Source organism: Halyomorpha halys, unplaced genomic scaffold (assembly GCF_000696795.3).
Source record: "Halyomorpha halys isolate HHAL.00 unplaced genomic scaffold, Hhal_1.1 Scaffold82.1, whole genome shotgun sequence".
Classification (NCBI taxonomy): Eukaryota; Metazoa; Arthropoda; class Insecta; order Hemiptera; family Pentatomidae; genus Halyomorpha; species Halyomorpha halys.
Window position 1 is genome coordinate 488,624 of NW_027109449.1, and position 14,899 is coordinate 503,522.

The window sequence follows — 14,899 nt, forward strand, 5'->3', positions numbered from 1 at the left end:
TTCAATTTTCAAAAGTCTTGTTGATGGAAGACGTATGACTTAATGTTCCTAGTATATTTTGTTCTGATACAAATTTCATTAAACAAATTCCTTCGTTTTCAAAAGAAGTTATTTATAAAACTTATTTTATAATACAAAAATTGAAGATGCTAGTAAGCATTTATTGATATTGACATTTGGACAAAGAAGTAACATAAAAAAATGAAACTCACATTATAATATTTTAACTCATTAATTAATCAGTTTATTTTACAAATTTAACATTATTACTTTATCACCTCTCAAATTTCCTGTTCCCGGACCAACATCGAATCTATAGATGACCTTTTCTCAGACTACAATCCAGTTATCTTTTTCTTACAATTGAACTTCGTTTCTAAGCCCTCTCCTCCCTCATTGATTAAAGGACGAGTTAGCTGGAACAAATTTCGTGATGATTTAGAAAACAAACTGGACTTAAAAATTCCACTTAAGACTAAACATGACATTGACGAAGCCATAGAAAACTTATAAGTAAGTAAAAGTATCCTTGGTCCAATCTTTTATACAGTTTTTACAGCTGACATCCCAACCCATCCTAACACTATTCTCACCACGTATGCCGATGACACATGCCTATTGTCAGTGAATAATGATCCTTCCATTGTATCCCAATCCCTCCAATCCCACATCACCACCCTTGAAGAATGGTGCCAAAACTGGAGGATTAAAATAAATTCCAATAAATCCCACCAAATCACAATTATCCTTCGTCGTAAACCTTCGTCTTGCCCTACAGTATCTTTTAATAATACCCCACTCATTCCTGTTGAACAGATCCGTTACTGAGGACTAAATCTGAACAAACGACTGACATGGAATCCTCATACAAGACTGAAAAGACAGGAAACTGCTCGTCGATTCCGACTATTACAACATTTACTAGACAAACGGTCCAAACTTCCAATCCATTACAAAAGACTGATCTACATGACTATTATAAGGCCTATTTGGACATACGGAGTTGAGTTATGGGGCTCCACTAAACCATCTAATTCCTCTCGAATCCAATCCTTACAGTCAAAAATCCTTCATAAAATCCTTAATGCTCCTTACTTTGTCACAAATCAAATCATCCATAAAGACCTCAATGTCCTTGTCAAACCAACTCGTTTCTAACCTGGCTTCTCCTACACTACCTAATAATCCTCCTAGACGTCTGAAAAGAAGATGGCCTCAAGATCTTCTCCTTTAGAAATGTTTTTGGAGTTCTATCAATGGGTAGATTCTCCACATGTTTTTATCATGCCACAATATCACTTACAGTAAATTTACTTGATGTGTATATATGTATACAGTTGTAAATATCAAGAAATAAATTATTTTAAAAAAACAACACATTATTACATTTTTTATATTTGTTATTTTTATCGTATTTATGTATCTCTTTTTTGGTGAGATCTTGTACACTTTACTTGATAAAATTTTCAATATTGACGATTTATTTTCTCGTTGGCCTCATATAGGTATTTTACTTGTATTATCTTATATGGTTTATTTCGCTCAGGTTTTTATTTAGCATGAATTTAAATGGAAATTGTAACTTATTACTTTATTTTTAATATCATTATATTATAACATTCAGTATTCTCCTAAAAAAAAAAAAAAATAAATAAAATAAGAAGAAGAAGAAGTAATCACTGAACATAAAAAAAAAAACATAGCCACAATTAAAATGGAATCACCCAATTATAAATAAGTTATTCTGATATTTATAAAATTCATTTAAAATTATTATTTTTAATCTGAATGTGACTTATCTTTTCAGATAGAATTATTTTGAACATTAGCGGTTTTTATTGATTAAATTTTCTCTCTTTAGTATTATAATTTAAGGTGTCCTCAAAGAAGCTATCCTTTTTAATGTTGTTAAAAGAATATTAAAGCATTTTTTCCTTTATAATCTATAGTGATTTTAATTCCAATTATCAAAAATAAATTAACACACTAAATCAGCGTAAATTATATAAGTTTTAGCATAATGTGCTGTTAATTATGTTGTTTTTGTTTTTACCAGTGTAACATTTCTCAACCCTCTACATTACAAAAGATTAATCTACTTTGTTTTGGTTTATGGGGTTGTCATTTTGTGGCCCGAGTAAAACACAGTAGTAGGTACCTTAAACTAAACTACAGTTAAGGTTTCTCAGACAATTTATTTGTGGAAACATACACATGTACATACTTGGATGGTGGTCACTTACGGTATTATTTAATAAACACAGGAATTCTGCGCCGCATTCCCTTCTGACTTTGATGCCACACTCGTTTGCCTTGATCTTTTTACGAGTTCCGTCTCGAGTGAATCAGCCTTTGAGAATAAAAACATGATCAAAGATACACAAATATAAAAAAATAAAATAGCTTCCAGAAACATAATATAAACATACGGTTTCGTTTGTGATGATGGTAGATTAGACTGGTTCGCATGGTTCTCGAATACTTTTAATTTTTGAAGTGAATAGGTCCAAAGTCATGGTCAAGACTGGTTGTTTTATTTTCTATCTGCTGCGTTTTATATCATTTAATTTAAGGCCTTGTTTTTCTTTTCTTTTTTTATAGCCTGTTTCATCAATTCGAATAGATTCTAAAAATAAAATTATATTTAATGCAAAAGTATTTTACAAATGTAGCAAACTCTTTTCTTTTCTATATAGCTGTTTTATTTTTTTTTTCCTGATCTATTTTTCGTCTATTAAGAATATAGCTGAAAAGAATTTTTAAACGTCTTATTTTTCCACTTAACCCGCTGAGCAGATGAAACCATTTCGATCAGACTCATCTTCGCTTTACATTCCCAAGACTTGTAATTTAATCGGTGCCACTAAAGTCCCGACAAAGGTCGGGGTCGCCTTCCTTCTCATCTTGCTTAATAGAATTTCCTTGCCTTTAGGCCCTCTAAAGCGGGATTCACAGATTTCCGCAATTTCAAAACACTTACAAAGAAAGTAACAAGAGTCAGCATCCACACGCTTGTGATTTCGAAAGAGGCAAACATGGTGGACATCGGAATTATATCGGCTGTTAAGTTCGATTTACATTATATTGTTTTTATTACGAAAAAGAACAAATTAAAGACAAAGACGTATATATAGTCAAGTAGGTTAGATGATAAAAATTATATTGGATAATAAATGGCATTCAATAAACTATAAATTAAACTTTTGTTCTAGAATTTAATTACACAGACATATAATGTCCTTATATATTTGTGCTATGCTTAGTCAAAAATGAATCACTAAAGTTAATTGACTAGATTTGAAAAAAGTATTTAAACCCAAATAATATAACTTGTATTCAGAGTATATTATTCAATTATTCATTAGTATAGTATATTATAATCAATTCTTTAATTGATTAAAATACGCAGAAGACAAAGATTTATCGTGAGATTTATCTTTTGGGCAGTTCTAAAACAATTCTAATTGAGCTTTAACGTAGGCATAACAACATGGTTGCCACACACCCTTTCATTTGTACCACAACACTAACAATCGATAGATACACAAATGTAGGCCAACATGTACCAGCCAATTCCAATAACTTATCAACAAGATTTGCCTTAGTTTGGCAATTGTGTATCCGCACCTTACATACCTTTGACATAGCCAAATCACTTGAGGTGCATGCTCTTAATTGTTTTATATATGGTTTTGTGGCTAATTCTTCGTGCTTAGTTTCATTTTTTTCTAGGAAATTCTTATGCTTAGCTTATTAAGTTAACTCTCATTGATATTGTTAGTATAATATTATAAAATATTGGAAATTAAGGCGACCAAAATTGTTTAACTATTCTTGATGCCAAAAGGGAAAGCATACCTCCTATATGTACGTACTAAATACCAATTAAAATCTTTTCAGGAGGGTACCAAAAAAATAAATAAAATAACTATTCCTGGTGTTTGTTTTTAAATATTTTATGAGCCAACAGTGAACCATGGCAAATCATTTGGCAACTCTTTTCATGTCTTACGACAAACTGTCAACTAAAGCGTTTATTAATCCTAAACTAACAAACTTCATCAAGAAATAAGTTCAACGATTATAATTAGTTTGATGTTTGTTTTTTGCCAATATTAGTTACCCACAAGATTTTTCTGCTATAATATAATTAATTTTAAAAATAATTTCAGATCATATCTCTAAAACTATAGCTGTCACTAGTATTACCAATAATCATTTATGGTTTACCTGTGAATACAATTTAAATTTTTATTTTTTGTTCATTATTTTTCAGCATACATAATTCAGTTTAAATTTCATATATGTACCAACTATGCACCATCATAGCTGACTAGAAAAATTACAATAAGTATATTTAAACAGTTTCAAATATAGGAAGAAGATAGTTGATCGTATGAAGTAGATTGTAGGAAGATATTTCGGCTGGCTATGAATAAAGGTATCAAAATAGTAAAAGAAAACTATTTATTGTTATCCAACGTTTCGCCACACTTTACAGGGCTTCGTCAAAGCTGATCAAATTGGTGTTTTGTTACCAACTCAGAGTTTCCAATATAGTTTATCTAAACAATGTTTTAATAACTTAGCAGTACAATTCACAATAAATTTTATAAAAGTTTTAAGTAAAAATTAATACCTAGTTTTTAAATTTTAAATATTGAGATTTTTTCTTACGTTTTCTATTTTAGATTTCACCTAAAATTTTAATATTTTCTTTTAAAATCTTATCTTGAGTCAATATAATTCAAATTTTAAAATAGTTTTGAATAATTCATTTAGTGTTATTATTATTTGATGTTTATAATGTTTTTAAATATTTGTCAGGTCCTTACACATTATTCGTTCCGACGGACCGCGCCTTCAGAACACTCCTGGTTCAGCTGGGTGGTCCCGACCGAGCAGAAATTAAATTCAAGGAAAATCCAAGACTTCTTAGCGGGGTAAGTATAATGCTGCCATTTTGTTTTATTTTTTAATTTATACATTGTTACTTTTTTAAATATTTTCATATTCTATACTGCTATTTTCTATATATTATTCAATTAATTATATAGATGGGCAAAAATCAGCTATAAATGAAACTAATAGCTCAAATTGGAATTTGATATGACTCTTCATGAATGAACTATTGATAAATAAATATTGTTTTTATGGCAATTTTAGTAATTAGGTTTATTTATAGGTAATATTTGCCTATCACTGCTTGTTGATAACTAATTCAAATTTTCATGTTTAGGAACGTTTTATCTAGCTAAATTATAAATTATTAACTTATTGTAAAATTTTTTAGATGTTTAATTTCAATAACAGCCACTACTGCAAAAGAATACAAAAAGGTTATTTATATTCAAACTACGGTAAAAAATGAGGTTATTTTTTAACAATGGTGATTTCTACTTAAGGTGATTGTAACCTGTTTGGTTATATATTAAAAAAATTAAGACTATCATATTTTTATATTAAATTCATTTTGAGATAGGTAAGCTCACCATAATTATTAATAATTATACAGGGTTTTTAAGAATAGATTGATAATCCTCTTTTTTTTTTTATATTTTAAAAAATATCGTATAGAATCGAATACCAAAGGGATTTAGTATGCATGACTTTTTTGAACCAACTGTTCCTGAAGGTGTAAAGCGCAAAGTATCTTTAGCACTTTAGGGAATGATTAAACGTGATGGAAAATTTAACAAATATAAAGGAGCAAATCGTTTGAGGCTTCAATTTCTCGTAAAGATTCGTCATCATAATTAAGAACCAATCGATATAAGAATCTGCCATGTCAGGCATTTGTGTACGTTAGCCGGTCTTGGATATTCAAATTATGTCCAATTTTGAATGTTGATATTGGAATATCAGAAAATAAAATAGATGTACAGTGAAACGTAAAATTAAATGAGAATCATTTTACATTGTTCATTTTTATAGAAATTATCATAATTAGCCTTACTTAACTTAACCATAACCACTTAATCATAACCACACCTTACTTAAATTTTATTTTTTATACCTATTCGCTTACTTTTTTATCTCTTTTAAGTGATTGTATATTTTTAGCCTTGATGAAGTTCAGCAATGTGAGGCAAAAGGTTGGCTCACATAAAATATTTTTATGGCAATTTGAGTTTTTTCTTTGACCACACCCGAATCTTTCATATCTTTCATTATTTATCAATCATCGATCTTCCAGAACGATCATTATATAAGAAATTAGTATTTAATTGGAGTGAAATCGCTCTTTGACCAGTAATACAATTAAAAAACAAAAATATATAAAATAAGATCAACTAAACCTCTAGCTCGAGTTAAAGGGTTGTAGTTTCCTATGAAAACTTCAGAAATAATTTTTTAATTTAAGTGTAATCAAAGAATATTGTAGGAAAGAATTGTTGAAAGTGTTAAAAAAAAAATAAAGAAGATGAAAACCATAAATAAATAAAAAATATATATATGAACTTTATATTAGGTACAGACATTACTGAAACATTAATTTTTTACTTACGGTTCTCTATTCACATCAAAACAAGATTTTTTTTGTAAGACTGATATTAGTGATAGTACTCATGAATAATATTAAACATTTATAAGAACAGTGAAAGAGAGGAATAACCTAGATTCAACCATGTCTCACTGACTTCCATTATTTACAGCTGCTGTTGCACCACGTCATTCCAGGTTCCTTCAAGTTGGAAACTCTCCAGGACGAGATGACTGGTGTCAGCCTAGCAGGTACCCAGCTGAGGGTCAACACATATCATACACAAGATGCTGAATGGAACGATGTCAAGGTATGGCTTAGGGAAATTATAATAAAACAAAGTAATTATAAAAATATCACTAATTATAAATAATTTATTTCTGATTACATTGCTTCATAACATGAATGGTGTCAGATTTGGATAAATTTTATTTTGAATAACTGAATTTTGAAATTTAATCAATTGATTTTTTTTTTTTTTTAAATGATCAAAATGGAACCTTATACATCCTTTTTTTTCTAAATATAATTTTGTACTAAATATTTAATTAAAAATTATATTCCAGCAAACAATTTTCGGAAATCTCAATCGTAATTATTTAAATAACTTTTGGGCAATAAATATGTATTAATTATTGCTAAAAATAGCCAATACGACAAAAAAAAAAGAATTAATGCTAAATCACAATTTAAAATAAAGATTTGACTGTTATTTTTTTTTTTGGATAACGGACTCTATGAGAAAAAAATTCTTCATCAAAACTCATTTAGATTTTTCATTTCCGATCAGTATTTTAGTAGTTGAATTCTCAATTAAATGGGGGGGATACAATGGGAAATCCAATTCTGATCTTAAAATTACTGAAATTAAGGATCGTGATTTTGATTAATATTTTTTTTAATTATGAAATTATTCACTCATTCACCTAGTCTAATATCCTTTGGTACCACTTCTATTAATTATTTTAAAATTCATGCCTTTTCATGGAGAAATTGAAATCTTAATTTGAATCAAGCAAAGTTACTAAAAGAATAAAAATCAGTAGTTTATTTTTAAATAAATAGTTAATATACAATTTAATTCAATTAATATATTCATTTAAAAATTTTATTGCTATTCAATTTATTCAATCGAATATTTACATACACCGTAATGTCGGAAAGCTTGGTAATTCCAACCTTCTTAAACAGGATCAGAAGATTAACGTGATTAATAAATATGTCTTTCCCTCCCTAATTCACCCATTGGCGAAATTGTGCCTATATCTGTTGGAATTAATTGATGTAATACTTCGACGAAGCGTAAAGGCCATTATAGGTTTACCGGCCAATACTTGCTCAGCCATGATATATGCGTTGCGTATATACAAAGGCATCAGTCTTTTGTGATCCCAGTGGGAAGCTCCTCTTCATCACTGGTCTATGTCTCAAAAATTGGTCAATGTTAGGGATGCCCTGTTTCAGGTGGTATTCGATTATGGAGACAAAATTCGAAAATGTATAGAGTTACTAAGCACTGATGACAATATCATGAAGCATCGTCACCCGCAAAGAAAGTTAGATAGTAACATTAAGAGAAGTAATTTCACGATTGGATCCAATGAAAATGGCTGGGAATAGGTATTCATGTATAATAGACCAGTTCTCATTGGCTAGGAATAGAGGAAATCACAAAAAATAAATATGAACTACACTCCCATTGGTGGAGTAATGAGTGAAATATTTTGGTAATTTAGGAAAATGGAAGAAGTCTTTGGGAGACGGGCTCACCAATTATTTTTAATAATTCCAGTAACTCAATTAGTTGTCACCAGTCTAGACTAAGGCTGTTTGTGTGTGTTTGCCTCCATTTTGGTCGTGCTCTTACCCTTAAAATTTGTGATGGAGGGTTAGCAAAGCACCGGAAACTACGAAATGATTTTATATGCCTCCTTGAAATGTATTCTTTCACTGTTGATAGTCCATTCGACAATTTGTTCATTACTTGAAACTTATTTTATTTCTCATAACTCAGTTTGGAACTTCTCAAGTCCGTCAAACTGCTCTCTAGTAATCTCCTTCCTGGAAGTTACATCTTTGAAGATTATTCCCAGGATTACAGCTTCATAAAGGGCTCTTTCATAAATGCTCTCCGGCAGACGATAGCTCATCACTTCGGGCTTTCCAATCGGTTGTATAACTGCCTCCAGTCGCCTGACTTCGTGTTGAGCTCGGGGCGATGACGCGTGCTCTCAGACCGACAGTCATCGTTGTAATTGCTTGACATGCCTGACTTCAGATTTTCAAAACAGCCTCTTACGAAATGATGTGTTCGTGTATATACTTCAGAATGTTTTGATTATATTTGTTTAAGTACCTGAAGAAACTCATTAATGAACTGCTTAGGAATAATATTCTTAAAACATTAATTTTTTTATTGGTCGTCAATGATATGTAATTACTAATAATTATTTGATGCTGTGTTAAGTATATCACCGTAATAATAATTATATCAATAGAATTACGATAGAATAAATTATTATACGTTATTCCCACCTTGTACTGGGCGAATTTTAAAGTATAAAAATTAAAATTTCTAAAATTATTTTAAACGTAATAGACTTTTCTACCAATTTTTACCTTATAAACTATTTTAGAGATCAGTGTTACTGAATTAAGGATAGTGCGATAGTTTATTAGTATCAATGAGTTTGTAAACAAATAGGAATCATAATGTTATATTAGATTACTCGAAAAATAAACATAGGACAAATGAAATATCAGTTTTTGACTTCTGAACTTTTTTTACAAAATTGTTTTAGTTAGTTAAACAACACGTATTTGATTAAGAGAGTGAATTTTCCTTTTTCAAAAATGGCTGACCGTGGCTTTTTCAACAATTTTCCGATTGTATGCGAGCAAACTTCGGAAAAAAGAAGTCTTGATTTTTCAATAGACTAAAATTCGCCCCTTATTCTATAATTTGTTTTGTTTAAATCTTAGTCGTGAATATTATCAATACTGATTTTTAGTGTTTATTCCCCGAACCATATATCAATCGTTCTATTATAAATCTCTGTCCCTGTAACTGAGTCGGGAAATGATCTGAGGCAGTATAAATTTGGGATATTTCAAAATCGTATATCACGGGTATGGTATTCATATGACAGCAAGCAACATTGACGGTTGAGGTTCTCAGTGATTTATTATGTTTTACATTATATTAGCTACTTTTTATATTCACATGAATTTAATTTTGGAGTTCATTTGGAAATTTTAACCAGTTTTAATGTAGGTAATAAACGTAAAATATAATAAAATAAGTAGATATTATGTTATTAGCTTGCTTTATTATTTTAAACATTTTTGTAATATCTTGTTGATTTAAAAATATCTACACATAGTCAGTCGAATGTTTCAAAGCTTACATCGATTGAAAAAGGGATTGAAAATCGACACTATCACAAATTATATGATTTTGTTGAGAAAAAAACAACAACAAAAAAACATTTTCAATAAATATCCAGGAATTTAGGAATATTCGATAAATTGAGCACATCACAAAATCAACAATCATCACTGCAACTTGAATGCATATGTCTTTATAAATTATGATAACAGGGGAAAACATTATACTTTTTTTATACTGAATAATAACTTAATGCCATTAAATTATTTCGTTATTCAACTAATGTTTATATTTAACTACTTAGGGAATAAATATAAATAAATCATAAAGTTATCATATTACACTAAACGAGAATTGAGTACGTGAGGATTGAGACTGAATTTATGCTGCCATTCCACGAGACGTGCAGCCGCATGGCAATAGTTTAAATTTTGTTTCAAGATTTCTCTCTTTTACATAGCAATTTCTCTTCTCCGACCGTTTGCACATTAATTATTCATGACGAGTGAAATCATTTATTCTTGACATTTAACTCTAAAGATATTATAATCCTGAAGATTGACGAACTTAACAGACCTCTTACCGGTTCCTATTCATGATGTAATTCCTTACAACATTTATCGAGCATTTATAACAAATTTATGATACTCCAAAAGAACGTAATACCATTGTATTATTACATCCTGCATGGTAATTTTTGATTTACGAGGGGTTATCTACTGTATTCAACCTAGTCTAGCCATTGTACGAGGTCGAGTCTTCATTCCGTGGGACTGCCACTAAATAAAAGTCAACCCAGACTGGATTGGAACCGGCGCTGATGCATTTCCAAGGTTACTAAGACAACGTCTTAATTGCCTCGGTTTAAAGTGCCCTTTCAATTTAATACCTTTTAAATTTTTTCAGAAATTTGAGAGTTTAAAAAAAAAAAAATCAGAAACTCCTAGTTCCTAATAGAATTCTATGATTTCTTGCAATTTCTTAACGAGATATTCGTATATAATCTATTCCTTTTTTGAGATTGGTTTTTATTGCTTAAATAAAATAATTTTTATCCAAGTTATTCTCAAAACACTCTTTATTATTTCTTTAAATCAGCCAACCTGTACATCTTCAAGGACAATTTATTAGATAACTGTTTTTATTATACATTAATTTATAACAATTTTAACTAACAACATTAGTACTAATAAATTAACATACCTTAAATATAATTTTACACTTCACATACAATAATTTAAAAAAATCATCAGGCTATTCTGTCTAGGTCATTAATTTTCGTCAAATCACACTATGAAACAACAAAACAATAGGGAATCATATTAATTAATTAATAAGCTTGCCTTAGATTATGTTTAAATACCTAGTTTTTCACTTTGCCATTAAATTTTAAAACTTTTAATTACAGATTGACTTGATACTATTATCACTCTCTTATCATACAATTTTAACCTTCCTTACTCAGGTTAGGTATGTACTTGATTTATTATAAACTGTATTTTGGCCTAAATTCCTATTTCGTCTATTATTAAAACTCATTTTAATTTTAATAGTAACATAAAATTTACCATATTCTTAAATTAATTTTGCTTAACATTTTGTATAGTGTTGAATCAAATTTCTTGTGTAATTTTTAAAATTCACTGTATAATTAATGTTTTCTGATATATAAATAGACTAAAGTTATTTTTTTTTCTTTTGAAGGTATTATTTTCTTTATGTAAAATTATTGTATTATCAAAATCTAATTTATATCGGTTTTTAGATAAGTGCTGTACTATTGGGATTATTTTTTTTTCTTCATAACCCCTATTTCTGGATTTCATTTAAGGTTTTTAGCATGAATATATATTCCTTATACATTATAAGGAGTTTTTGACTTGTATTTTTTGTTGTAGTGGGCGTTCTTCGAATTTTATAATGTGCTAGGGCACACTTTAATTTTGGATTTTAAACTAAACCTAAAAGAAAAAAAAATCTCACTATTGGGATCCATCTCCTCGTGTCTTATATCACTGCTGTGTCGATCCTTTCTACCGAGATCATTATATTAAAATTACATAACTGAGTTTATTGTTGGTTCAAAAACTATAAATCATACACTAGCCATTGCATCACACACTGCCCAGCGTTGCAGAGAACTCTTCGCCGACAAACTTGCACTTTCCCGGACTGAGTGGACCCAGAGGAATGACATTGTTAGGACTGTACTACAAAGGCCCACCCGAACAGCACACTCACTCGCAACCTATTGAAGAAATTCCTATCTCACCATCTTTATCTTTTGTCGAAAGTTTCTTCGGACCATATCGTTCCTTCATCAGAAATGTTTCACTATCTCCGATCTGCCGCTGGGAAAACCGGACTAAAACTTTTCCTGCCGCTATAACTCGCTCATGGTTCACTGCCTTCGATGGAAGGAACTCAAAAAATAGCACCCAATGTTTCTAACAACAATAGGTATATGACCTTCATAAATAAAGTGTCTGGATGTGATAGGTTTTTACGAGTGATTTTTGAGGTGGTAACATGAGTAAGCTTAAAAATAGAGAATGTTTGAACAGTTTCTCGCTTCTCTGGGAGAGAAAATTAACGGACGATTGTTACAAAGGGATCAAAGCCTCTTGTTTATACTTTTGAAGAAAAAAAATCTGCTTAAGCTACATAATTTATTATTTATCAAGATTATTTTCGAAAAAGCTTTTGAACCACATGTTTAAATATTAAATCATGTAATAATAAAAACTTGTAATTTATTTTTTTATCTCATCAGATTCTAATGATTGTACTGTACTGTTTATATTAGGGTCACTATGGTTACATTATCATCATGGCATAGGATGCCAATTTATGTCATGTATTTATTTATCGTTATATTACAGGTAACAGTTTTATGGTATCTGAAACGTTTTGGCCTTTTCTGTTGACAATTTTTATCACCTTTCCAATTACAAAATTAAAACCTATTTTCACATATAGAACTCTGAAGCATTATTAGTAATTTATTTAAACTGCTTATCCTTAGGGTTTTTTTTCTTTTTATAGAGGTAATTTTTTCTTTAGGGTTTTTTATATTATTATTTTTCATCAGAATAGTTGAAAATTATATTTTTAATATGTGGTGTTTTTTTTATTACTATACAATTTTATATCAAAAACAATGGGTTTAATGTGATTCAAAAGCTTTTTTCCTTAATTATTTTGATTAATATTTATCCTTATAGTCATTTTTTTTTTAGTCAATTCACTAAAATCATATTTTTATGTCAATCTTTTTTTTTGTTATTTTATGGCTTTTTGAAAATTATTTTTATCTATTGTTTTCCTATAGTTATTTTAATTTTAAAAGAGATTAGGGAGTAAATTCATGAATGGATTATTATGTAGTATTGGAAGTATTAATTTGCTAAATATTTAAGGCAATGGAATGTGATATGCAACACAACTGTCCCCGTTTTGTTGCTAACAGTAAAATCCCAAAATTAATCTATATACATTAAAGCAACAATAAAAAAAAGTCCCTTAGACAAAAAGAAAGCCGCTTCAAAACAAAACCATTGCCCGTGCGCCTTTTCATAACGGACAGGTTTATGGGCACTATCCCTCCACGCAGCCAGATCGCGTTGCCTCATCCTCCATCAGCCGTTGTAATTTTTTATCCGACGGCGGGGAAAGGGATGACTCAGGACGCTGCTTTCCAAAGCTGTCCAATATGGCCATAATATTGCTATCATTCACGACATCACCTCAGGCCTTGTCTTTCAGTGAAAGTTCCCATCTTAAGGGGGGTCTTCTATAAGTGACTGTTCGAGAACATATCGGAATGTCTATTGAGAAATAATGTGCATATTATCAAATAAGTAACCACTACAGAAGATATTTACTTTAACTGCAACTATACAGTGTGTCATACTATATTTGCTACCCACCATTCCAAACTCTACAATTTTTAGAATCTCAAGTTGATTTTTACTGCGTCATAATGCCACTATTGTTAACTGTTCTAACTTCGAGTTCTTCTCTGCCGCAACTAACTAAATATTTCAATGAAAAGGGGTACTTTTTCTTTTTTACTAACGTTGATAGCCAATGAAATTTTAAGATTAATTCATAGAGTTAAAGCAGTATCTTATGTCGCGTTCTGAAGGGATAATTTCTAAAAAAAAAAAAAAAAAAAAATTAATAATAATAAAAAACATTTTATAGTTTACGACGATTTCTCAATTAAAACGACTTGTTCTACAAACCTGATCGATTTTTTACACGTTTTACGGATTTGTAAAAAAAATATAGCTGTTTCCGTGATATACGCCTTCAGGACACGTCAGAAAAAAACCCGGAAAAAAATTGGTTTTAAAATTTTATTTGATATAAATATCCATACAAAAAATAATCACCCTATCCCATTGAAAATGCAAGAGTTGGAGACGAAATGAATAAGCTTATGATGCAGCGAAGATCAAACAAATATTTCGATATTGTAAAAAAAAAAAAAATTATCCAAAAACCTAAATAAAAATTATTTATTGTTCCTTGTTAGGAAGTAATAAATTTTAAGTACATTTTTATATCATAGTAATCCTTCGTTTTAATTTTTATGTAAGTTCTTGTCTATAAAACCATAAATGGATGTTTCGTATTGCGATGTGAGAAATTTCATTGAACTCTGAATTTTTTTTTTATTATTAAAGTTACTACAAATATTCTTTAATTATTTATGTTTTTACTTAAAATTTTGTCCAATATAGTATTGAACTATATTCATATAATTATTAATAACAATATTAAACCATTAAAATGGTATCCTTTTACACCATATTCCTAGTATATTTTCATTTATATATCGTATATTATCATTCGAAAATTTAAAAATACTAATTACTTTATTGTTCAATTTGCATAATCAAATTAATTTTAGCAGACAACATATATTTATATTTATTAGAATTTATATTTGATATACTTTAATTTTAAAATTTAAAAGTTACAAAACACTATGATTAATTTTAGTATTTTTACATTATATA

General features: G+C 29.3%; 1 protein-coding gene across 1 annotated transcript in view; it reads left to right on the forward strand.

The window, feature by feature from the left end:
• Positions 1–14,899, forward strand: part of LOC106692973 (uncharacterized) — a 163,663-nt gene that overhangs the window by 128,230 nt on the left and 20,534 nt on the right. Inside the window, exons 3-4 of the mRNA XM_024358592.2 lie at positions 4,828–4,943; positions 6,657–6,794. Of these exons, the coding sequence (XP_024214360.1) occupies positions 4,828–4,943; positions 6,657–6,794 (254 nt within the window). The remainder of the gene's footprint in view (positions 1–4,827; positions 4,944–6,656; positions 6,795–14,899) is intronic.